Source organism: Bidens hawaiensis, unplaced genomic scaffold, assembly GCF_021521415.1.
Source record: "Bidens hawaiensis isolate Kalapana, Puna unplaced genomic scaffold, B.hawaiensis_p1.1 tig00013943_1, whole genome shotgun sequence".
Classification (NCBI taxonomy): Eukaryota; Viridiplantae; Streptophyta; class Magnoliopsida; order Asterales; family Asteraceae; genus Bidens; species Bidens hawaiensis.
Genome location: NW_027492193.1, coordinates 498394 through 525731, shown reverse-complemented (window position 1 = coordinate 525731; position 27338 = coordinate 498394). Strand labels below are relative to the sequence as shown.

At 34.5% G+C, this 27338-nt stretch overlaps 2 protein-coding genes and 1 pseudogene across 3 annotated transcripts; 2 read left to right on the top strand and 1 right to left on the bottom strand.

The window, feature by feature from the left end:
* Positions 1 to 3776: 3776 nt before the first annotated feature.
* LOC143545412 (aspartyl protease family protein At5g10770-like) lies at positions 3777 to 7272 on the top strand. Its single transcript, XM_077037320.1, has 2 exons — positions 3777 to 4150; positions 5994 to 7272. The coding sequence occupies exons 1-2, from the start codon at positions 3964 to 3966 to the stop codon at positions 7262 to 7264; spliced, it is 1458 nt and encodes a 485-aa protein (XP_076893435.1). The 5' UTR covers positions 3777 to 3963; the 3' UTR covers positions 7265 to 7272.
* Positions 7273 to 9262: 1990 nt separating this feature from the next.
* Positions 9263 to 11416, bottom strand: LOC143545395 (shikimate O-hydroxycinnamoyltransferase-like; annotated as a pseudogene). The gene is made up of 2 exons (XR_013137420.1): positions 10991 to 11416; positions 9263 to 10209 (listed from the first exon to the last, which is right to left on the bottom strand). The product of XR_013137420.1 is annotated as a shikimate O-hydroxycinnamoyltransferase-like (transcript).
* Positions 11417 to 22995: 11579 nt separating this feature from the next.
* On the top strand, positions 22996 to 26464 carry LOC143545394 (aspartyl protease family protein At5g10770-like). The gene is made up of 2 exons (XM_077037306.1): positions 22996 to 23347; positions 25186 to 26464. The coding sequence occupies exons 1-2, from the start codon at positions 23161 to 23163 to the stop codon at positions 26454 to 26456; spliced, it is 1458 nt and encodes a 485-aa protein (XP_076893421.1). The 5' UTR covers positions 22996 to 23160; the 3' UTR covers positions 26457 to 26464.
* The last annotated feature ends 874 nt before the right edge of the window (positions 26465 to 27338 follow it).

Below are 27338 nucleotides of genomic sequence, written 5' to 3'. Positions count from 1 at the left end.
TTTCTTTACCAAATTTACTTCATGTCTCAAATGAGACTATAATCCACAACCATTTAGTTGAAAATCATAAACCTTTGCAACTAGAACAAGCTAGTGGTTAACCCCATTAGTTAGTTAACACACATTAACTAGTGTTTCCAAATTTAAAAAAGAATATTGTCAAAGCAACTAGACCCAAGTTGGCCATAAAAAGTTTTCAATGTTGTAGCATGTTATCCAAGTTGTCACACTTGTCATTTTCGCTGCCAGAATGCCTTCGGTATGTACTATGTAACAGGAATTGAAACAAAAGTAGCTAGAAAAGGAACAAAATTTTACGTGGAAACACAAAGATTTCAATAAACCTCAGAATCCAAAAAACCTTAGAAAATAACTAGAAATCCTAAAAAAAAAACTAGTTGAAAGTTGAAAGAAGCCTTCAAGGTTTAAAAGAATCCATATTGTGAGCACACACACTAATGACTAAACAATATGAATAATTTATTTTTTCAATCTTAAAAAAACTATAGAATAATATAAATTGATACAAACGAATGTTTTGTCATTCATGAAACAAAAAAGAAAAAATGATAAACAACTTTTATTTATATATATAATCTACATATGTGTAAGTAGGTGATATTATCTACACACTACACACAATCTACACTTGTATAGGTAACGATAAATAATTTTAAAATCAAAGGGCTTCTAGCCCAATAATATTAAGATGTGTATATTAGTGGTGTATGATTTAATAGTTCTTAAAAATAGTTTAAAATTTTATAAAAATCCAGTTTAGTGGTTTATTATGTACAGAGACACATATTTGTATGTAGGAAAAACAAAATTATATTAATATGAACCATCAACTGAGAGTTAAACAATCTAGTTTTATACATTTTATTCTTACAGTAACGCAGATTTTTTTTTACTGGACCTCACCTTATGAGAGTATTCCAAGTATACTTAACACTATATACGTGCCTTAGTGCCTAGTAATGGTGGCTTAGCAACCAACGAGGCTCGATGGCATGGGATCAAGGATTATGAATAAGTTTGAATTTGGGTGTTTTTATTGTTAGTCATTATATGTTGGGTGTTTAAAAACTTTTATGAGTACTTAAATATTTGGTGATGAAGCCCGTGAAGGGATTAAAAAGTTGTTGAGAATTCTTGTGTCTTTCTCTCTTTCTAACGTTGGGCTCTTTTTGTTTGAAATTTAAAATAAAATGATTGGAGATTTAGTTAAGCTAAATTATTAATGAGACTCTTCTGCTCTTCATATTGTGAATTGAAGATAAATTACCAAGTACAGTTTCTTTATGTTACTTGATTAGTTTTATCATACCGTTAAGTATCTAATTAAGTGAGACTTTTTTTTATCTATTTATAACTCTGGTAGGCTTTTATGTGTCATTTATAAAACATGAGAAGATACATAAGAATAAAAACATCGATACAAGAATTATTGGTGAAGAGAAAAACACTTACCCACATGTAAAGAGAAAAAAAGGGCGGGGGGGGGGGGGGGATACTCTCTTCTTGATTCATTCTCCGCATCGTTAAATTTATCACAAACTCAAACACTTCAATTTTTATCTAGTGTACCTTGGGCGCGTGACCTTTCCCGACAGTACATACTACTTTGGCCGTTGTATCATGGAAGATAGACTCTTTAGTAGAGACACAAAATGTGTTTTAAGAGACCCACACATGTTTAACATGAATCCTCAGCCACAACCGTCAACATTAGTTTGTTCATTCGTGTATCAAAGGATCGTACAAGAAGATGCAATTCAAGCTCTCATTGAAGGCTACACAAAATATCATACAAGAAGACGTGATTCTAGCTCTCGTTGAAGACTAAACAAAAGATTGTACAAGAAGGCGTAATTCAAGCTCTTGTTGAAGATCACGATTTGAATCAATTTATTTACGTATGTAGTGTTTCATGTTATTTTTGTTTGGTTTTGTATAGGTACATGTTATACAAGCTAGCTACAATTCCCAAATGTATAAAAAGGGTATTTTTATTAGTTTTGTTAATATTTTTTAATCAAAAAGTGACCCATTATTATAGAACATGGTCACTTTTGATTAGGGCAAACACACCTAGTTATAATATTTGTTTTAGAAAGATACACTTATTATTTAGGCCAAACACATCTCTATTATGCGTTATGACGTTTATGTCATCCACTTAGTTATATGTTTGCATTTATATTTGGACTAAAAAAAGACTTATTCCTTAACATCCAAGTTTAAATGCAAGACACGTTAACATTTAAGTGTTACTGGATAACACCATCCAATTTCTGGATGTGGTAAAGAAATGTTGTTTCTTAAAGACTTATTCCCTACATTTTTTTTGGCATCTTGATATAGTTTGTTTTACTTTACTTAGGATGAACTCGACACTCATGATTTAAATAAGACCATGTCTTTGTATCATTGAGTTCATCAATGCTTACTCATAGATCAACACATGCCTTAGTGTAAGCTTTCACCACTTGCTAGCGTTCAAGCTAAACTTGTTATAATTATAAGGCTGTTATCAAACCATCACAAACTTAGATGGATTCTAAATCACCATCTAGGACAAACCTTGAGGTCGTTTTAAGATCCTCATAAGTTCTATCATTTCCTCAGATTGAATGAAAACCTTCCATAAATTTGTCTAAACACAAATTCATTATTGTGTTGTGTATGCTTTAAATGTTTCATGTTAATTAGTCTTCCCCAAGGACCGCAATTAACAAATGCTTAGCATACGAACATTACAATATCACTCTCCAACATTTAACCCATAGTTTTAAACCAAATTATGAGACATTCACAAACCCAAAACCTTAATATTTACCATATTAGTTTGGACGAGAAAAAGAAAAAAAAAGGAGGGGGTGGGGATTATACGTCCAGGCCCGGCTCTAAGGGTGCCATGTGGGCCCCGTTCGGGGCACGTATTTTTGGGAGCACAAATTTTTTCTAAAATTCCTAATGTTAAATATATATAGAATACCAAAATACTTATAATCCCACTAGTTTTATAATACCCAAACACATTTTAGACCTACTTTTTTAGATTACACAAAAACAATTATAAATTGAAAAAAGCCTATTACTTTTAATTAATCAATAAATGTTAAAGAAACAAATAAGCGGGATAACAACAAAGTCAATTTTGAACACCAGTAGTCACGGTAGCATATTCAGAAATATTTTTTTAGAAATTATACTTATTGAAATCTTATTTACGATCCACAATGCCCTAAGAAAGATTTAGCGGGTTGACGATGATAGCTACCGGGAACGAAATATTAAAGAATCTAAACTACAAATAGTTGATCTATCAATTCGCTATCAAGAATGATAGGAGAGCTTCACAAATCAATTAGCTATTAGCCTATTTATCTGGATGTCATAAACTCAATCTAATACCATGATTTTGCTAATTGTTATTTTAATTGACATAAATTTCATCGGTGTATAAAAACATGTCTTTACATTATTTAGTATGTTTAGACTTAAGTGATATATTTTTTCCTGCTCGGTCAGGACACGTGAATTCTTAGAGCCGGCACTATATATGTCCCTTAGAATTTTTTATTTATTAGTTATAAAGATGTATGATTGCATCTACATAAGGGTATGGGGGCATTTGATCCCGTGAAGGGGCAGTCTTTTTCAACCAAGATCACCCATAAGAAACCAATAAAAATGGTTGAAAAATCACAAGCTGATGAAGTCCCACCTATCAAAGAAACTAACCCAACCAATTTAACATATTATTTGTTTTTCTCCTTTCCAATAAGTAAATGCAGATGTGCATGTGAAGCCTCAATAATTTCTCATGCAACCAAAGTGGGGTCCTTCAACTCTTTAGCCACCCTTCCTCTTTTGTTCACATGCCAACCTCCAACCCTTCAAAGATTCTTAACACAAAAAAAAAAAAAAAAACCATTTGTGTTTGTGTAGAAAACCATGCCACTTTTTCTCCATATCTTCATCTTTACACTTCTCATTTTACATGCTCCTCCGGCCACCACCGCTATCACCACCACCATCACGGGTGTTTATAGCGATGGAGATAGGCAGGTTCTCACTTTGAAGAAACTCAAGTGGACACAACAACAAACAACTACAACAAATTGCTTCCCTCAAAGAACAAGTGAGCACTCAACATCACATATATTTTTGGTTTACTGGTTTTTTGGATTGCATTCTAAAAGTGATTATCTGATTATATATCTATTCTAGTTTCAAGTGTCTCATTATAGTATATAGGTTATCTTGACTGTTATAGAGCCAGTTAAATAATTAGGACAAAGTCATAGAATCGTTTTCATACACCATTTTTGGCAAATACACACATTTTTCTGTAAACTGCGGTATGGGTCTTTATTCTTTAGGGTGTATGAAAACTAGGACACAGTCATAGATTTATACGAGAATCTAGCTTTGCATGCCTAAAATACAAGTTAGGACAGAAGTGTTGCTTTAAAGTTAGTAATTTTTGGTCTAGAAAAAAGGATAAGTACTCCATACTGTACGGAAGGCTATGGATGATAATCAAGAGCACATGAGACGCGTCACACCGGCGATGCAAGATCTGTTGAGACAACGGTCAGGATCATCGACTTTTCTCGATAGCGTACCTTAGGTAGATTTTTCTTCAAGTATATTTTATATTTAACTTAATTCTTTTATTTGGTTTACCTTATTTATTTTTATCATTCGTACACTTTACCAACTTTAAAATTTAATTTATTCATCAAAAAATTAAAAATGTTAAAAAATATATTACAATGACCGATGGGTTATTGAGTGCCACTTCGTCGTGTAACCAATTAGACCGACATATTAGAAAAGCCCCTCCATTTTGAACAACCTTAAAGGAGTCATCGGTTAAAATCCATTGGTATTACAGTCAGTAATATTTCGTCCCAAAAAGGTCGTTGTGGATGACCTTTAATATGTTGTTGGGGATCTATCGGAAATGTGATTGTGGGCAAAATCCGTTGTTAATCTGTAAATCTGGTCGCGGTTATTTCTTTATTACTATTTATTTTTGTGTAACCATTGCATACAAAATTTGACCGTCCGTGATAATCTTTTGTTTAGTAATTTTTAAGTCAAAATCTTTATGATGATTAGTGGTTTAAAGTAGCGTTTTAGAACCCAACCGAATCTTAAGTTCTATTTTTATTTCTTTTCTTTTAACATACCTATGTACTATATTAAACTTTATATTTTATTTATTTAAAAACTATGTTCTCTGTATCATTACAAATTTTATCGGATGTCCCTGATATTGCAAATTCAAACAAAACATAAATGTATTGTTATATTTTATTTCAAATTAACCTTATATGTTAAAATACTGTCCCCTCACACTTTACTATTCAATTTTGGTTTCATTTGATTGATTGTTAGTGGGATATGGTGCTATTTGTTTGATTTAAGTAACCTTTTATTTCTTTTGGTATATACTTACAAGCTCAATGTACAACCTTCCGGAGCATGTCCCATTTTTATGTTTTCTTCCTTTAGAGTATTAATGAAAGTACAAAATAATCCTTATGCATTACTTTTAATTTTAATAAATTCTAAACTGTATAAATTTATTTAACTATTATTATTAGTGTTGTTGTTATATACTATATCAATTCAAATCTGATTGAATTATGAGTTAACACGTTGCAATGCTCATGCAAAGGTTTACGTTTATACGTCTAGTTTTTGCTCGGTTTAGTGGTTCAACGTCTGTACGTTTAAAGTGTTAGGCAATGTATTGATACTATGATGCACCAAACGGATACCAACCAAATTTCCGCTGCACACCATAAGAGGGGAATTTTGCTAGTTTATATATATGTATAACTTTAAATTCTTTATAATGTTATTCGGTTTTTGAAATCAGTCCAACCAGTTAACCAGTAAGAACAAGAACGGTCCGGTTTTAAAACAAATGTTTTAAACTTTAAAGTACATTCATTTTCTTGTCCATGCAGGAACAGAAAAGAATGCAATAATATTAGAATTGCATAACAGGGATTATTGCTCTAGACCCAGATCAGATGGGAACCAAAGACTACTAAAAAACCTACTTTCGGATCAAATTTGGGTCCATTCGCTACAATCAAGAATCAAAATCTTGCTTTCTAAAGGCTTTAATCAAGAACTTTCACAATCTCAAATCCCACTTGTTTCTGGAGCCAAACTCCAGACTCTCAACTACATTGTGACCGTTACATTAGGCGGTCGAAATGTAACCCTAATCGTCGATACTGGAAGTGACCTAACATGGGTTCAGTGTGAACCCTGCAGTTCTTGTTATAATCAACAAGAACCGCTATTTAACCCCTCGCAATCACCTGCATACAAACCGGTGCTATGCAAGTCCACAACATGTCAAGATCTTGCATCAGCCACCGGTAGCTCAGGTGTTTGCGGGTTTAACTCCACTACATGTAACTACTATGTTACCTATGGGGATGGGTCATACACCCGTGGCGATTTAGCCAATGACAACCTTGTACTTGGTACCACATTGGTCAAGGATTTTGTGTTTGGTTGCGGACGGGACAACGATGGATTGTTCGGCGGAGTGTCCGGGCTTATGGGGCTTGGAAGAAGTGGTTTTTCAGTAGTGTCACAAACTTATGATGTGTTTGAAGGTGTGTTTTCTTACTGTTTACCTTCAGTAACTGATGAGGGTTCAGGGTCATTAATATTAGGTGATAACACTTCACTTTACAAGAACTTTACACCCTTTACTTTTACTAACTTAATATCCAACACAATGATGCCAACTTTTTACTTTCTTAACCTCACTGGAATCAGCATTGGTGGGGTGCCATTACAAGACTCAAGTTTTGGTAAAAATGAGATGCTAATAGACTCCGGAACAGTAATCACTCGGCTTAAACCATCGGTCTACAACGCGCTCAAGACCGAATTTCTAAAACAGTTTTCGGGTTATCCTAAAGCGCCCGCCTTTTCAATACTAGACACTTGTTTTAACCTCTCGGCTTACGAAGAAGTTGATATACCGACTATGAAAATGCATTTAGGGACGGATGCTATGCTTACCGTTGATGTGACCGGGATTTTTTATTTTGCGAAGGCGGATGCGTCTCAAGTTTGTTTAGCGATCGCTAGGCTGTCGGATGAAGAGGAGGTTGGTATTATTGGGAATTATCAACAAAAGAACACTAGGGTTGTATACAACACCAAGGCATCTACACTTGGATTTGCTAAAGAAACTTGCACTTTGGATTAAAATTGCTAATGTGATTGTTGTGAATATTTCATCATTCAAAATGTTTTCTTAAGTATTGGGGTGATGGTATAGATTATATATGAATGCTACTTATGATCATATAATTATGATACCGAATATGAATCCGTTGATAAAAAACCAATGATTTATATTTGTTCTTTTGAATCTTGTTATAATTATATCTTGTGATTAATATATCAAATTCACAAGTGAATAATATATGGACTAGACTATCAACTATGGTTGTGTTTGTTTTTGCTTCAAAGGTCTGCAGGAGAGTTATGTCAACGGGCGCGCAGACATAAGTTCCTGAAGACAGTTTGTTTAAAAAAAAGAAAAAGATCTGAAAACTGCTTATGTTGTCTTAAATAAGAAGCTAATATTCAACATCTTCACACTTATTATCATCCTACCAACATTCAATGTCCACCACCACCACCACCACCCACCGTGTGCCACCACCACCCACCGTCCGCCACCACCACCACACCCACCACCTACCGTCCACCGCCACCACCACCACCCACTGTCCGACACCACCACCACCACCCACCTTCCGCCACCACCACCCACCATCCACCACCACCACCCACCACAACCATCCATCACCACCGTTCACCGCCTACCACAATCATCTACCACCACCCACTTCCATAGTTCGTACACCACCACCCACTTCCACAGTCCGTACACCACTACCAATTATTTTAGCAGTCTACAAACGTTAAATGACTTCTATCTATTGTGATATATATGATAGGTTACTAGTTTTCAGCTTATGCAGACGATATCCAGTTTATAAAACAAACAGTATTATATTTTCAGATTGCAGACCTTCAGATCACATCTTTAATTTGCAGACATAAAATCAGATGAAATCAGATTGCAGACAGTTTTTTATCTTAAAAAACAAACATCACCTATGTAACTTGTCTTACTTGATACTGTCATAGATTAATCAAATGCAACTAGTTCAGAAAAAAAGAATCTTGAGAATTGTTGCATATGTAACCAAGTACAATGAAAGGGCCTGCCCGGAATTTCTAGGTTCACGAGCTATGATTCGTTTGTTTTACGGTTGAAAACATTCTGGTACATTCGATGTTAGTTGGAGCGTAACGAAAAGTGTTCGAATCTGTCTATACAGTGAATATTTCTGTATAGAACAGATGAATATTCAGAAAGAATGTAAAAGACAAGAGAAGAGAAAACTATATATGAAGAGGTGATACAAGGAGAAAACAATGAATATTTCTGTTTGAGACCGGCTTGTGAAAAAGCTTAATCAAGCCGGGCATAATCAAGCCCGTCCCCGAGTTCGAGCCTAAAAGTAAGTTCGTTTAATAAACAAGCCCGAGCCCGAGCTTCACTTATCGAGCTCAGGCCGGCTCGCGAGCCTAAATGAGTTTGTCATTTATATAATTTTTAAAATATAAATTTAATAATTACTAATTAGTATATATAATATTATGAAAAAATAAATAAAAATTACTAAATAATATACATTATTTTATACATAAAATTATTAATAGAAAAAAATATATAAAAAATAGTTAAAAGTATAAAAAATAATAATTAATAGTTAGTACATGAGTCGAGCCTGAGCTGAGCTCGAGCTTGAAAATATGCTCACGAGCCGAGCTCGAGCTTTGAAAATAGAGCTCGAAACGAGCCAAGCTCGAGCTCCGTGTAAGTTAAACAAGCCGAGCTCGGGCTTGGCTCAACTCGTTTTCACCCCTACTCCTGCGTCAAAAGGATTAGTTGATAATTTAACAAATTACATGGCTATTTTGAAAGTTTTCTTTTAATCAAAATTGCTAATTTGATGATTTTCCCAAATAAAAAAAGCTTAACTGCACAAACAAAAGATCCCACAAAATAAATGTAATCAACTCATCACACCTTAGCATCAAGTATTTCATGATATATAATTATATATATATAGTAATATATATAATTATATATATATATACACACACTATACCTGTCCTGTGCACACTAGAGCATAAGTTTTTAACTTACAAATTAATAATACAGACCAAATAAATATATACAAACTATAAACTACTGATAAAAGTGTTAGTTATTGTTGCATATAACAAGTTGCTGAAAAGCTTCATTTGTTCAGCTTCCAGCCCGATGACGATTGATAAGCTCCCATCTTTTATCGGGCTTCGTAACACACAAAATCTACCTCGTGATGGGAGTCGTGCAGGGCCCACGTAGAAGGGCCGGCCCCATCCAAAGTCAGCGCCTTGATGCGGTAGACTAGTCCAACTTATTACTTGAACATGCGTGTACTTATAATCCTCGGGCTTTTGATCAAGGTGTAGTTCCACATAATCGAGTAGTGATTTTAGACGATCGTTATTCATTATCGCTAAAGCATTATGGACTTTACTTACAGCGTACCAGAAAGGTTTCGATTGAATTTCGCCAGCGGTGGCTATAGCAGCGGCTGTGAAGATAACATTACCGAAATATCCAGGTGGAAGCGGTGGTTGAAAGCGGGTCCGTCCATCAACCGCAATTTTGAGCTTGGTGGTCTGATCGTCTTGCAAACCGCGAGCTTTACACACGCATTTCCAAACATGGCCCGAGAGAATTTCAAAAGTGCTGTACTTGATTGTGCTACCTTAAGCTTCCTTTGTTTTTGCTTTGAGCACATTGAGTTGGTCTCGTGTTAACTTGAAACTTGAGTAGACTGTTTTGCTTTCGTTCGTTGGGACTGTTGGATCGGGGTGGTATTCAATGTGGTCAAAAACGGGTTGTGGTGGGTCTTGTGCACGTAGAATGGTCCGGTCTATGAAAGGTGGGAGAGTGATGTCAAGGCCACGAGCTATCTCGGACCATGTGTTAATGAAGTGAGTCGAAGACATCCCGTCCATGACATGATGGTGGAGACCGACTCCTAGCGAAACACCACCGCATTTGAAGTAAGTTACCTGCTTTAAAGAGTAATTGTTATTAAAACCACTACTAACAAACTAACAAACAAATACTAACCTAACTATTTCAATAACAGTTAGTCAGTTACATGTCAGTTTTGGGCAGCAATTCCTGATACAACTTAAACACGACAACGAAAAACAAAAAAAGATTTTGGATTTGTTGACACGACCCCAACCCCAACATAACTTGTTTTAACTGTGACGGCCCGTTTTCTTAAAAAAAAGATCAACCTGAGCACGACCCTTTAAAAAGTGGGTTGACCTGTTAACACGTTTAAAAGTTTTGAAAAAAGTTAATATTTTGATTTTAGAGATGAAAAGTGTTAAAATTTAATCTCAAGTATTTTTGATGTTTAGGGTCTGTTTGGTATGAGGTAAATTCTTCATATAGCTATGAACTTTTTAAACTAGTATTATATATATATATATATATTTGAAACTTTTTATCTACTTTTCACTTCCTAACACTTTTATTTTTATAGTTCTATCAGTCCATTCTTTTATACTACTCGTTCGTGTATTCTACTATCGAGCATGAGAGATAAATACACAAAACACTTAAAATAACAAAAAAATACAAAAAGGTTTGATATGAATTGGATTGTTTAAAACTTTTACTATATCGATAAGTATAATTTATTCGGAAATGAACATAAAATGGATTGACCCGCAATACAACCCGAACACAAGACGAATAAGTATATGGGTCGGGTCGGGTCGGGGTTATAGAATTTAACCCGACAACCCGATACGATTTACACTCCTATTTAATTACCTGCAAGATGAGCAAAGGATCCAATTCAATTTCTAATATGGGAAAGAGTTTCAAAAACTCCGGTTGGGGAGCAAAGTCACCAAAATCATCGATAACACCATCGGACTCGGCCTCCAAAAACAACACGCCTTGTCCTCGACAATCAATCTCACTCCTACCATCTTTGCCTTTTTTAAGTCGTCCTGCAAGCGGGTAAAACGCAACTAACGCCCTGCTCAAAGCGTCCTTCATCACTTTTGCATCAAAGAAGTTGGTAGCACCATTCGGCCGGTAAAAATACACTAGAAGTGTTTTAAAGTTGGGGGCAATGAGATCCAGGCAAGAGTTCCATACGTTTACCGCCGGTCTCTTCTCCGCTGGCCTCACCATCGTCGATTCTCTTACCACCACCTTCATCTCAATCTATAATATCTGCAACAAAAGAAAAAAAAAACTAATGATAAGTATAAGCCTTTAGCTCTCCAATAAGTCAATAACCATTACACAAGTTCGAATCATGTGACGGGATTTTTAACCTTCCTGATTTTCTTGACGCGCCAAGGTATAAAACCCGAGACCTCCCCGGAGGAACCCCTTAAAGGAAATGTTGGTAATGTTAGTGTTATCGAAATATTTTAGTTACTGGATCGAGGTAACAGGTTGATTAATCGAGCTAGGTGACGTGGGAGTACGGACTCGTTTAACACTGATGTTATTTGGATTTTGTTATTGGATCTTATATTTGGGTTTTAGTAATAATATGGGCTTAAGTATAAAGTTAATGGGCTAATTAATTAATTAATTATTTTGGGCTCATGTGGAAAAACAAAACCATCGACATTCATATATCGATATCACGTTGTCTAATCCGATAAATCATTGTATGTAACCCATAAATACGTTTATCTCATAATGATTAGACGACTCAGAGATTGATCCAGGTTCCAATTTCTTCATCTACAATTGCATCCGATGTGTTTATTTGTTTGATTTTGGGTTATAGACTACAATATATACATCATAAAATCCCCAAGGAATTCTAAATTCGAATTAAAAGTGGAATTTGAATGAAATGGTTTTTATTAGATTGCCACGTGTCCTAAGAGGTTAGTCTAGTGACAAGACGCCTGCCCTATCAAAGCAGACATGCATGTTCGATTCCTACTTGGGCTAGTTCGAAGAACATTTGGGTGAATGGACGAGTCGAGGCTTTATTACACTACTAGAAAACAAGTCATTTTCACACAAAACTTTCCTACGACAAGTAGTTCCAACAAAAAAAAATAAGCTTAAACTTTGCTACAACATTATCTAAAAACATTATGTTAAGTCAAAATAGTTTTTGTAGGAAAGTTGGAGGAAGTTTACAACCACATGTTTTTTAGCAATTTTGTAAGAAAAGTCGTTGAAAACGACTTTCAAGCATGTGTTTTTCCGACGTAACTTTTTGTTGGAAAACTGTTAGAAACTGGATTTTCCAACAAATTTCCTACGAATTCAGTTGTAGAAAAACATATCTTTTTCTAGTAGTGATACCCGACAAAGGGCGAAGGTTTATCAAGAGTACGGTCTCACGGCGGTTGAGAAGTCGACCATAGATATAAACCCGAAAGGGTAGCTTTACACTTGAGATTATCTGCCGTTTAAAAAAATATAAAGATTGTCACGTGTATGCGGTTGACCGGAAGATTCAGCACCTGTTTTAAGAACTTGACAGGTGATCTATTTAAGTTAATTTAATTACTAAAACGAGTAATAAATATATAAATGGGTAACAAAGTACAACTAAGTAAAGAAAGCAAAGTGATCGGAACCTGATCACGGCCGGCGGTTGCTATTCTGGTCGGCGATGGTAATTGTCGATATTAATCGGACATAACATATCGACTTTACCAATTGTCATTTGTAGATATTTGTAAAATGTGTGTGGTGGCTGTGGTGTATTATTATTATTATTAAATTTAGTTATGAACAAATTTCAAAAAATATTTCTCATATAATAATAGTTTTGAGTTATATCATAAAATTTTTTTGATAAGTACGAGGACTTCCCGACTTCGTTAATTAACAAAAAAAATAACATGTTAACCCGTTCAATTTTGTGAATGTTTTGCTTCAGTTGAGTTTTGTACGACATGATTCACATACAACATTCTGATCATTATTTAAGGAAAAGTTAATGCTAACACAAATGCATCTAATTTGATAAAAGTTAAAAGCACTGATAGGCCTGGAGGTCACATGTCGGAAGTGTTTGTCATTTTCTCTTAAATTTTAATAGTCATGGGAAAAATACCCAATGTGCAAAATCCTGAATCTTTTGACTATTTCTAAAAATTATTCTTAAAACTAAATTCGAAACTCAATCACATTTAAAATTCTAACTTTCATTTTTTTACATTTTCAAGTCAAAACTTTAAACCCGTAACAAGTTTTATGATAAATCTATTTGCATTCTCAATTTTTTAAAAATATTCAGATTACCCTTTTTTCACCCGTAACAAATTTGAGTCAAATGTAGTTAATTTGTACCAAACGATATATTAACCAACTTTTAACCCGTTATAATCAAATTTAAGTTCCATAAAAACCTGAAGCAATCATTGATAAAAAAAAACCCAAAAAACTAAATACGATAAACTTTATAATATTTGAAAGTGATTACTATCCTTAAAATTTAACACATATATGTATGGTTTACTAAATTAACCGAAAAATAAATAGATAGATTTAAATCATATATTTATACTTTATAAATTTATATAGATAAATGGATTTATTTTAAAAAATGGATCAACTTTTAAGCATATATTTATAATTTAATAATAAAAAAATGTCTTCTTAAATTTAAAGCATATTAGATTTTTATTTGTGTTTTTTATTTACAATCTTCAACAATATACATAGTATAATATGTTAATAATAACATTTAAATTTATATTCTTTTCATTAACAAACACGATTTGTTGTTGATTTTTGGATTTCAACAAATATGTTGCGAAATATATTCTAACAATGTATAAAAGTATAATATGTAAATATTTATTTTTGTAAAAGTTCATAGATATAATATAAATAGAGTTTAACGCAAAGTGAAAAATTTAATCAGGTTATATATATATATATATATATATATATATATATATAATATAAATGGAGTGTAAAATGAAAGTGAATAATTAACCTAGCATATGAAATCAAGTTTTTTTGAAATTACGTGATCCTTCTAATTAATAACCAAGTATTCCATATATAGCTAAGTTAACAAAGGGACTGTGTGCAAATCAACGACACTTACGTGGTGGATAAAGGTTTATATCTTCAAACAGTAATTTATGAGTGGTCTAAATCGAAATAAGATTTTGTGGCATTTTCATGACAATTGTTAAGGAAAAAATGATTCTTTATTACAAGTTTTGAAGTCACGACCTTTAATTTATTATCAACAAGGCATATCATTACACAATACATTACTTGAATATACTTTACCCATTATAATATATCTATATATTATGTGTTTTTTTTTACTTGGAAGCCTTAATTAAACGTGGGCCTAAAACCATAACTTATTTTCACTGACCCATAGAGCCCTGTGAGTAATGTTAATGTTGAAACTAAAATAAATTCAATTCAATAATCAAAAAATTTATTATATAAATGTTCTAATTTGTTTTTGGTTTTACTGTGTTAAATAAGTTGGGCTGGATGCTGCATAGTGGGTTGAGAGCTGTTGGGCTTAAACGAAAATGATGGGCTTGTAGTCGAATGGATTGGATGGCTTGTAGCAGGCTGCAACAGTTGGGCTTTATTATTGTGGTTGAAGGCTTGGCCCATTTGTTTTGTTTATAATTATGTTACAAAGAGAGTATATAAATATATTGGGTAAGTGAGATATTATTTAAATTTCAGTTTCTCTCGTGATTTTAGAGGTCTAGGGTTCTGTTGTGCTCATCGCTATTCTAGTTTGAAGATCATCACATTTCTTGATTCTTTTATTCGTTAGAATGTCACATCCCCATCTAAGACGGAAATTTCGGGGCGCGAACCGATATTTCACAGCTCATAATATACTATCATGCAATATTAAATGTGACAATATCAATTTATTTAAATTAAATAATCCAAACAACCAAAGTACAAAATCTTTATAATGAAAGCAAACAAATTCAAATTTAACATAAGACTTGATAAATTCTTCTAACTTAAATAATCACTAAGTTCTTCACTAACTTGAAATCAATTCAAACGAAAACCTGCATATGCGTATAAAATAAAGTAGATTTACAACATAAGGTTGAGTGAGTAAAACATCAACAATTTAAATATAATATAATATAAAAAATGCAAAACTGTCCATTGTGAGATAAATAATAAAGCCAATGAGCAAATAATGAGTGTCGGTAAAACCATTGCTTTGCAAAGTGGGCTTTGGCTACTACGATGGTCGTATGATCATACTATTAATGTGATTATGATAGACCTCACCAAATGCGATCAAATAAACAATTAGACATGTAACAAACTAGACAAATAATTGATATGCACACAAGGTTAACAATTTGCTAATGTGAATGCTAAGTAATATATAAATATGATATTACGCATACGCCCCCAAAATGATTAAAAATAAGTAAAAAAGGGGAATGGGTTACTCACCTTATCAATTAAGCAAATATGATAAGAATCGATAAGAAAAATATGAGTCACGCTCTTCGAGAGTTACCAAAGAGAAATCCTAATTAAGAACGATAGCGAGAAAAATAGATATTAAAAACGGATTCTATATTTGATAGGGATTCAGGATTTGAGGATGATCAGGTGTGTTTGTGAAATCATAAACTATTTAATCAATTATTATTTATAAAAAACAATTATTTACTAAAAGTTAAGATTACATAATATAAATAATATAATATAAATGTCTACATAAAATATATTTATAATTAAAGAAACATAATTAAATACATTTTATTGTTAACATGAAAACAGTGAGAACCAATTTGCTGTTATCATTAGGTTCATTTTTATAGGTGTTTGCTGTTATTTTTTGTTCGTATTTTTCGATTATGGGACACTATAAGTATTTGCTTATTTATATTTTGTTTTTATTATTTGACTTTTTTTCTTTTGCTGTTATAATATTTGTTGGTATTTGTTGTTATTATTTTGTTCTTGAGTTTGATTTTTGTTATAATTTTTAGGTTTTTTCTTTGTTATTATAAAAAATTGTTTATTATACCCCTTTGGCAATACTGGCAAAATTTCGAACTGGCCTCGAGGTGGTGTCAGGGCATAATTATTGATCCGATTCTTTCGTATGTTTATAAAATATTGTATGGAAGTCTCTAAGACCGAATTTCTGATCCGATTCAATGGTTTGACCCATACTCAGTTTTTTTTTCCGGCTCAGTGAACATACCCCTTTGGCAATACTGGCAAAAATTCGAACAGGCCGTGGGGTGGCGTCAGGGCATAATTATTGATCCGATTCTTTCTTAGGGTAATCAAATATTGTATGGAAGTCACCAAGACCAAATTTCTGATCCGATTCAGTGGTTCGACCCATACTCAGTTTTTTCTCCGGCTCGGTTAACATACCTCTTTGGCAATGCTGGAAAAATTTCGAACGGGCCGCGGGGAGGCGTCAGGGCATAATTATTGATCCGATTCTTTCTTAGGGTAATAAAATATTGTATGGAAGTCACCAAGAACAAATTTCTTTTCAGATACAGTGGTTCGACCCATCTAAGTATTTTCTCCGGCTTGGTGAACATACCCCTTTGGCAATACTAGCAAAATTTAGAACGAGTCCCGGGGTGGCGTCAAGGCATAATTATTGATCCGATTATTTCATATATTTATAAAATATTGTATGGAAGTCACAAAGACCAAATTTCTGATCAGATTCAGTGGTTTGACCAATAATCAGTTTTTCTCCGGCTCGGTGAACATACCCCTTTGGAAATACTGGCAAAATTTTGAACGGGCCCCGGGGTGGCATCAGGGTATAATCATTGATCCGATTCTTTCGTATGTTTATAAAATATTGTACGGAAGTCTCCAAGACCGAATTTCTGATCCGATTCAGTGATTCGACCCATCCTCAGTTTTTTCTCTGGCTCGGTAAGCATACCCCTTTAGCAATACTGGCAAAATTTCTAACGAGCCCCGGGGTTGCGGCAGGGCCTAATTATTGATCCGATTCTTTCGTATGTTTATAAAATATTGTATGGAAGTCTACAACACCGAATTTCTGATTCGATTCAGTGGATTGCTCCATACTCAGTTTTTTCTCCGGCTCGGTGAACATACCACTTTGGCAATACTGGCAAAATTTCAAACGGGCCACGGGGTGGGGTCAAGGCATAATTATTGATCCGATTCTTTTTAGGGTAATAAAATATAGTGTGGAAGTCACCAAGACCAAATTTCTGATCAGATTCAGTGGTTCGACTCATACTTAGGTTTTTCTCTGGCTCGGTGAACATACCCCTTTGGCAATACTGGAAAATTTAGAACGAGTCCCGGGGTGGCGTCAAGGTATAATTATTGATCTGATTCTTTCGTGTATTTATAAAATATTGTATGGAAGTCACAAAGACCAAATTTTTGATCAGATTCAAGGTTTGACCCATACTCAGTTTTTCTCTGACTCGGTGAACATACCCCTTTAGCAATACTGAAAAATTTAGAAAGGGCACCGGGGTGGCTTCAGAGCATAATTATTGATCCTATTCTTTCGTATGTTTATAAAATATTGTATGGAGGTCTCCAAGACCGAATTTCTGATCCTATTCAGTGGTCCGACCCACACTTAGTTTTTTTCCTGCTCGGTAAACATACCCCTTTGGCAATACTGACAAAATTTCGAACGGGCCTTGGGGTGGCGTCAGGGCATAATTATTGATCCGATTATTTCTTAGGGTAATAAAATATTGTATAGAAGTTTCCAAGACCGAATGTCTGATCCGATTAAGTGGTTCGACCCATACTCAGTTTTTCTCCAGCACGGTGAACATACCTCTTTGGCAACACTGCAAAATTGCGAACGGGCCCCGGGATGGCGTCAGGGCATAATTATTGATCCGATTCTTTCGTATGTTTATAAAATATTGTATGGAGGTCTCCAAGACTGAATTTCTGATCCGATTCAGTGGTCCGACCCACACTTAGTTTTTTTCCGGCTCGGTGAACATACCCCTTTGGCAATACTGACAAAATTTCGAACGGGCCTTGGGGTGGCGTCAGGGCATAATTATTGATCCGATTCTTTCTTAGGGTAATAAAATATTGTATAGAAGTATCTAAGACCGAATTTCTGATCCGATTCAGTGGTCTGACCCACACTTAGTTTTTTTCTTCGGCTCGGTGAACATAGCCCTTTGGAAATATTGGCAAAATTTCGAACGGGCCTCGGGGTGGCGTCAGGGCATAATTATTGATCCGCGTATGTTTATAAAATATTGTATGGAAGTCTCCAATACCGAATTTCTGATCCGATTCAGTGATTCGACCTATACTCAATGTTTTTTCTCCAAGACACTCAACGACTATGACTGCGAAATAGTTTATCATGAAGGTAAAGCCAACGTTGTGGCTGATGCCTTAAGTCGTAAAGAACATGAAAAGCCCAAAAGAGTCCGAGTGTTAATGCTAGAACTTCAAATCGATCTTGTTGACCAAATCAAATCCGCTCAAACTCAAGCGATCAACGAAAACCAAATCTCTAATGAAAATCGTAATGGCACCATTGACTCGTTAGTAAAGGGTGATGATGGTATTCTTAGAATGGGAAACCGAATTTGGGTACCAATTGTTGGAGGATTGCGTGAGAAAATCTTGAGCGAAGCTCATAAGTCGAAATACATGATGCATCCCGGGAGCGACAAAATGTACCATAATCTTAAAGCAAACTATTGGTGGAATGGGATGAAAAGGAATGTCGCTTCGAATGTTGCGAAATGTCTTTGTAGGTTCCCAGCCGGATCTACACGAGATATCTCGTTCTATGTAGGTGCGGAATCCCTACGTAAGACGTTACGAGTGTAGAAGACAAAACGATTAAACACGTTACAATAAACACAAACACGTTATATTGTAACCGTAAACACGTGATACAAAGATCACCAAAAAACAGACTCTCTCTGACTCGTTCTCTGAATAATGAACTCGTTGAATTATTATTTTTTCTAAGCCGTAGCCTAGAACATATATATCACGACAACTTCGCCTGGCATGTTCAGGCGAAGTTGTCCCTAACTTCGCTTGTCTAATAAGTTCGCCTATATCAGCGAACTTGTTAGCAACTTCGCTTACATACAAACTCAAATCCAAACGACTCGATTACAGACACTAGACACTGAACTACTGACATCATGTACCAACAGACTCCCCCCTTGGCAGTAGCTTCATCTCTTTATCTTCAAGCACGTGTCTTGTAATCTTCAACGACCTTATCTTTCGGCTATCAACGCCACCACATGATGCCTGATTAACCTTCCGCCACTTTTAACGTTATTTTCACTTGATTAGTAAAATAACGTCAAAATTAGTGCAATTTTACTTTTGCCCACCCAAGGGTTCACACATATATATATTATATGTGCGCACCGCAAGCAGGGCGTGCACTAATGACTAAACAATATGAATAATTTATTTTTTCAATCTTAAAAAAACTATAGAATAATATAAATTGATACAAACGAATATTTTGTCATTCATGAAACAAAAAAGAAAAAAAGATAAACAACTTTTATTTATATATATAATCTACATATGTGTAAGTAGGTGATATTATCTACACACTACACACAATCTACACTTGTATAGGTAACGATAAATAATTTTAAAATCAAAGGGCTTCTAGCCCAATAATATTAAGATGTGTATATTAGTGGTGTATGATTTAATAGTTCTTAATAATAGTTTAAAATTTTATAAAAATCCAGTTTAGTGGTTTATTATGTACAGAGACATACATATTTGTATGTAGGAAAAACAAAATTATATTAATATGAACCATCAACTGAGAGTGAAACAATCTAGTTTTATACATTTTATTCTTACAGTAACGCAGATTTTTTTTACTGGACCTCACCTTATGAGAGTATTCCAAGTATACTTAACACTATATACGTGCCTTAGTGCCTAGTAATGGTGGCTTAGCAACCAACGATCTAGAGAAGACCAAGAGTATGTCGGGCCCATACCCAACGACGATGATGATCCAAGGCTCGATGGCATGGGATCAAGGATTATGAATAAGTTTGAATTTGGGTGTTTTTATTGTTAGTCATTATATGTTGGGTGTTTAAAAACTTTTATGAGTACTTAAATATTTGGTGATGAAGCCCGTGAAGGGATTAAAAAGTTGTTGAGAATTCTTGTGTCTTTCTCTCTTTCTAATGTTGGGCTCTTTTTGTTTGAAATTTAAAATAAAATGATTGGAGATTTAGTTAAGCTAAATTATTAATGAGACTCTTCTGCTCTTCATATTGTGAATTGAAGATAAATTACCAAGTACAGTTTCTTTATGTTACTTGATTAGTTTTATCATACCGTTAAGTATCTAATTAAGTGAGACTTTTTTTTATCTATTTATAACTCTGGTAGGCTTTTATGTGTCATTTATAAAACATGAGAAGATACATAAGAATAAAAACATCGATACAAGAATTATTGGTGAAGAGAAAAACACTTACCCACATGTAAAGAGAAAGAAAGGGCGGGGGGGGGGGGGGGGGATACTCTCTTCTTGATTCATTCTCCGCATCGTTAAATTTATCACAAACTCAAACACTTCAATTTTTATCTAGTGTACCTTGGGCGCGTGACCTTTCCCGACAGTACATACTACTTTGGCCGTTGTATCATGGAAGATAGACTCTTTAGTAGAGACACAAAATGTGTTTTAAGAGACCCACACATGTTTAACATGAATCCTCAGCCACAACCGTCAACATTAGTTTGTTCATTCGTGTATCAAAGGATCGTACAAGAAGATGCAATTCAAGCTCTCATTGAAGGCTACACAAAATATCATACAAGAAGACGTGATTCTAGCTCTCGTTGAAGACTAAACAAAAGATTGTACAAGAAGGCGTAATTCAAGCTCTTGTTGAAGATCACGATTTGAATCAATTTATTTACGTATGTAGTGTTTCATGTTATTTTTGTTTGGTTTTGTATAGGTACATGTTATACAAGCTAGCTACAATTCCCAAATGTATAAAAAGGGTATTTTTATTAGTTTTGTTAATATTTTTTAATCAAAAAGTGACCCATTATTATAGAACATGGTCACTTTTTATTAGGGCAAACATATCTAGTTATAATATTTGTTTTAGAAAGATACACTTATTATTTAGGCCAAACACATCTCTATTATGCGTTATGACGTTTATGTCATCCACTTAGTTATATGTTTGCATTTATATTTGGACTAAAAAAAGACTTATTCCTTATCATCCAAGTTTAAATGCAAGACACGTTAACATTTAAGTGTTACTGGATAACACCATCCAATTTCTGGATGTGGTAAAGAAATGTTGTTTCTTAAAGACTTATTCCCTACATTTTTTTTGGCATCTTGATATAGTTTGTTTTACTTTACTTAGGATGAACTCGACACTCATGATTTAAATAAGACCATGTCTTTGTATCATTGAGTTCATCAATGCTTACTCATAGATCAACACATGCCTTAGTGTAAGCTTTCACCACTTACTAGCGTTCAAGCTAAACTTGTTATAATTATAAGGCTGTTATCAAACCATCACAAACTTAGATGGATTCTAAATCACCATCTAGGACAAACCTTGAGGTCGTTTTAAGATCCTCATAAGTTCTATCATTTCCTCAGATTGAATGAAAACCTTCCATAAATTTGTCTAAACACAAATTCATTATTGTGTTGTGTATGCTTTAAATGTTTCATGTTAATTAGTCTTCCCCAAGGACCGCAATTAACAAATGCTTAGCATACGAACATTACAATATCACTCTCCAACATTTAACCCATAGTTTTAAACCAAATTATGAGACATTCACAAACCCAAAACCTTAATATTTACCATATTAGTTTGGACGAGAAAAAGAAAAAAAAAGGAGGGGGTGGGGATTATACGTCCAGGCCCGGCTCTAAGGGTGCCATGTGGGGCCCGTTCGGGGCACGTATTTTTGGGAGCACAAATTTTTTCTAAAATTCCTAATGTTAAATATATATAGAATACCAAAATACTTATAATCCCACTAGTTTTATAATACCCAAACACATTTTAGACCTACTTTTTTAGATTACACAAAAACAATTATAAATTGAAAAAAGCCTATTACTTTTAATTAATCAATAAATGTTAAAGAAACAAATAAGCGGGATAACAACAAAGTCAATTTTGAACACCAGTAGTCACGGTAGCATATTCAGAAATATTTTTTTAGAAATTATATTTATTGAAATCTTATTTACGATCCACAATGCCCTAAGAAAGATTTAGCGGGTTGACGATGATAGCTACCGGGAACGAAATATTAAAGAATCTAAACTACAAAGAGTTGATCTATCAATTCGCTATCAAGAATGATAGGAGAGCTTCACAAATCAATTAGCTATTAGCCTATTTATCTGGATGTCATAAACTCAATCTAATACCATGATTTTGCTAATTGTTATTTTTATTGACATAAAGTTCATCGGTGTATAAAAACATGTCTTTACATTATTTATTATGTTTAGACTTAAGTGATATGTTTTTTCCTGCTCGGTCAGGACACGTGAATTCTTAGAGCCGGCACTATATATGTCCCTTAGAATTTTTTATTTATTAGTTATAAAGATGTATGATTGCATCTACATAAGGGTATGGGGGCATTTGATCCCGTGAAGGGGCAGTCTTTTTCAACCAAGATCACCCATAAGAAACCAATAAAAATGGTTGAAAAATCACAAGCTGATGAAGTCCCACCTATCAAAGAAACTAACCCAACCAATTTAACATATTATTTGTTTTTCTCCTTTCCAATAAGTAAATGCAGATGTGCATGTGAAGCCTCAATAATTTCTCATGCAACCAAAGTGGGGTCCTTCAACTCTTTAGCCACCCTTCCTCTTTTGTTCTCGTGCCAACCTCCAACCCTTCAAAGATTCTTAACACAAAAAAAAAAAAAAACCATTTGTGTTTGTGTAGAAAACCATGCCACTTTTTCTCCATATCTTCATCTTTACACTTCTCATTTTACATGCTCCTCCGGCCACCACCGCTATCACCACCACCATCACGGGTGTTTATAGCGATGGAGATAGGCAGGTTCTCACTTTGAAGAAACTCAAGTGGACACAACAACAAACAACTACAACAAATTGCTTCCCTCAAAGAACAAGTGAGCACTCAACATCACATATATTTTTGGTTTACTGGTTTTTTGGATTGCATTCTAAAAGTGATTATCTGATTATATATCTATTCTAGTTTCAAGTGTCTCATTATAGTATATAGGTTATCTTGACTGTTATAGAGCCAGTTAAATAATTAGGACAAAGTCATAGAATCGTTTTCATACACCATTTTTGGCAAATACACACATTTTTCTGTAAACTGCGGTATGGGTCTTTATTCTTTAGGGTGTATGAAAACTAGGACACAGTCATAGATTTATACGAGAATCTAGCTTTGCATGCCTAAAATACAAGTTAGGACAGAAGTGTTGCTTTAAAGTTAGTAATTTTTGGTCTAGAAAAAAGGATAAGTACTCCATACTGTACGGAAGGCTATGGATGATAATCAAGAGCACATGAGACGCGTCACACCGGCGATGCAAGATCTGTTGAGACAACGGTCAGGATCATCGACTTTTCTCGATAGCGTACCTTAGGTAGATTTTTCTTTAAGTATATTTTATATTTAACTTAATTCTTTTATTTGGTTTACCTTATTTATTTTTATCATTCGTACACTTTACCAACTTTAAAATTTAATTTATTCATCAAAAAATTAAAAATGTTAAAAAATATATTACAATGACCGATGGGTTATTGAGTGCCACTTCGTCGTAACCAATTAGACCGACATATTAGAAAAGCCCCTCCATTTTGAACAACCTTAAAGGAGTCATCGGTTAAAATCCATTGGTATTACAGTCAGTAATATTTCGTCCCAAAAAGGTTGTTGTGGATGACCTTTAATATGTTGTTGGGGGTCTATCGGAAATGTGATTGTGGGCAAAATCCGTTGTTAATCTGTAAATCTGGTCGCGGTTATTTCTTTATTACTATTTATTTTTGTGTAACCATTGCATACAAAATTTGACCGTCCGTGATAATCTTTTGTTTAGTAATTTTTAAGTCAAAATCTTTATGATGATTAGTGGTTTAAAGTAGCGTTTTAGAACCCAACCGAATCTTAAGTTCTATTTTTATTTCTTTTCTTTTAACATACCTATGTACTATATTAAACTTTATATTTTATTTATTTAAAAACTATGTTCTCTGTATCATTACAATTTTATCGGATGTCCCTGATATTGCAAATTCAAACAAAACATAAATGTATTGTTATATTTTATTTCAAATTAACCTTATATGTTAAAATACTGTCCCCTCACACTTTACTATTCAATTTTGGTTTCATTTGATTGATTGTTAGTGGGATATGGTGCTATTTGATTGATTTAAGTAACCTTTTATTTCTTTTGGTATATACTTACAAGCTCAATGTACAACCTTCCGGAGCATGTCACATTTTTATGTTTTCTTCCTTTAGAGTATTAATGAAAGTACAAAATAATCCTTATGCATTACTTTTAATTTTAATAAATTCTTAACTGTATATTTATTTAACTATTATTATTAGTGTTGTTGTTATATACTATATCAATTCAAATCTGATTGAATTATGAGTTAACACGTTGCAATGCTCATGCAAAGGTTTACGTTTATACGTCTAGTTTTTGCTCGGTTTAGTGGTTCAACGTCTGTACGTTTAAAGTGTTAGGCAATGTATTGATACTATGATGCACCAAACGGATACCAACCAAATTTCCGCTGCACACCATAAGAGGGGAATTTTGCTAGTTTATATATATGTATAACTTTAAATTCTTTATAATGTTATTCGGTTTTTGAAATCAGTCCAACCAGTTAACCAGTAAGAACAAGAACGGTCCGGTTTTAAAACAAATGTTTTAAACTTTAAAGTACATTCATTTTCTTGTCCATGCAGGAACAGAAAAGAATGCAATAATATTAGAATTGCATAACAGGGATTATTGCTCTAGACCCAGATCAGATGGGAACCAAAGACTACTAAAAAACCTACTTTCGGATCAAATTTGGGTCCATTCGCTACAATCAAGAATCAAAATCTTGCTTTCTAAAGGCTTTAATCAAGAACTTTCACAATCTCAAATCCCACTTGTTTCTGGAGCCAAACTCCAGACTCTCAACTACATTGTGACCGTTACATTAGGCGGTCGAAATGTAACCCTAATCGTCGATACTGGAAGTGACCTAACATGGGTTCAGTGTGAACCCTGCAGTTCTTGTTATAATCAACAAGAACCGCTATTTAACCCCTCGCAATCACCTGCATACAAACCGGTGCTATGCAAGTCCACAACATGTCAAGATCTTGCATCAGCCACCGGTAGCTCAGGTGTTTGCGGGTTTAACTCCACTACATGTAACTACTATGTTACCTATGGGGATGGGTCATACACCCGTGGCGATTTAGCCAATGACAACCTTGTACTTGGTACCACATTGGTCAAGGATTTTGTGTTTGGTTGCGGACGGGACAACGATGGATTGTTCGGCGGAGTGTCCGGGCTTATGGGGCTTGGAAGAAGTGGTTTTTCAGTAGTGTCACAAACTTATGATGTGTTTGAAGGTGTGTTTTCTTACTGTTTACCTTCAGTAACTGATGAGGGTTCAGGGTCATTAATATTAGGTGATAACACTTCACTTTACAAGAACTTTACACCCTTTACTTTTACTAACTTAATATCCAACACAATGATGCCAACTTTTTACTTTCTTAACCTCACTGGAATCAGCATTGGTGGGGTGCCATTACAAGACTCAAGTTTTGGTAAAAATGAGATGCTAATAGACTCCGGAACAGTAATCACTCGGCTTAAACCATCGGTCTACAACGCGCTCAAGACCGAATTTCTAAAACAGTTTTCGGGTTATCCTAAAGCGCCCGCCTTTTCAATACTAGACACTTGTTTTAACCTCTCGGCTTACGAAGAAGTTGATATACCGACTATGAAAATGCATTTAGGGACGGATGCTATGCTTACCGTTGATGTGACCGGGATTTTTTATTTTGCGAAGGCGGATGCGTCTCAAGTTTGTTTAGCGATCGCTAGGCTGTCGGATGAAGAGGAGGTTGGTATTATTGGGAATTATCAACAAAAGAACACTAGGGTTGTATACAACACCAAGGCATCTACACTTGGATTTGCTAAAGAAACTTGCACTTTGGATTAAAATTGCTAATGTGATTGTTGTGAATATTTCATCATTCAAAATGTTTTCTTAAGTATTGGGGTGATGGTATAGATTATATATGAATGCTACTTATGATCATATAATTATGATACCGAATATGAATCCGTTGATAAAAAACCAATGATTTATATTTGTTCTTTTGAATCTTGTTATAATTATATCTTGTGATTAATATATCAAATTCACAAGTGAATAATATATGGACTAGACTATCAACTATGGTTGTGTTTGTTTTTGCTTCAAAGGTCTGCAGGAGAGTTATGTCAACGGGCGCGCAGACATAAGTTCCTGAAGACAGTTTGTTTAAAAAAAAGAAAAAGATCTGAAAACTGCTTATGTTGTCTTAAATAAGAAGCTAATATTCAACATCTTCACACTTATTATCATCCTACCAACATTCAATGTCCACCACCACCACCACCACCCACCGTGTGCCACCACCACCCACCGTCCGCCACCACCACCACACCCACCACCTACCGTCCACCGCCACCACCACCACCCACTGTCCGACACCACCACCACCACCCACCTTCCGCCACCACCACCCACCATCCACCACCACCACCCACCACAACCATCCATCACCACCGTTCACCGCCTACCACAATCATCTACCACCACCCACTTCCATAGTTCGTACACCACCACCCACTTCCACAGTCCGTACACCACTACCAATTATTTTAGCAGTCTACAAACGTTAAATGACTTCTATCTATTGTGATATATATGATAGGTTACTAGTTTTCAGCTTATGCAGACGATATCCAGTTTATAAAACAAACAGTATTATATTTTCAGATTGCAGACCTTCAGATCACATCTTTAATTTGCAGACATAAAATCAGATGAAATCAG

Coding starts and splice junctions, on each gene's coding strand:
- LOC143545394 (XM_077037306.1), top strand. CDS start 23,161: ATGCCACTTTTTCTCCATATCTTCATCTTTACACTTCTCATTTTACAT. Junction 23,348..25,185: donor TTGCTTCCCTCAAAGAACAA/GTGAGCACTCAA, acceptor TTGTCCATGCAG/GAACAGAAAAGAATGCAATA.
- LOC143545412 (XM_077037320.1), top strand. CDS start 3,964: ATGCCACTTTTTCTCCATATCTTCATCTTTACACTTCTCATTTTACAT. Junction 4,151..5,993: donor TTGCTTCCCTCAAAGAACAA/GTGAGCACTCAA, acceptor TTGTCCATGCAG/GAACAGAAAAGAATGCAATA.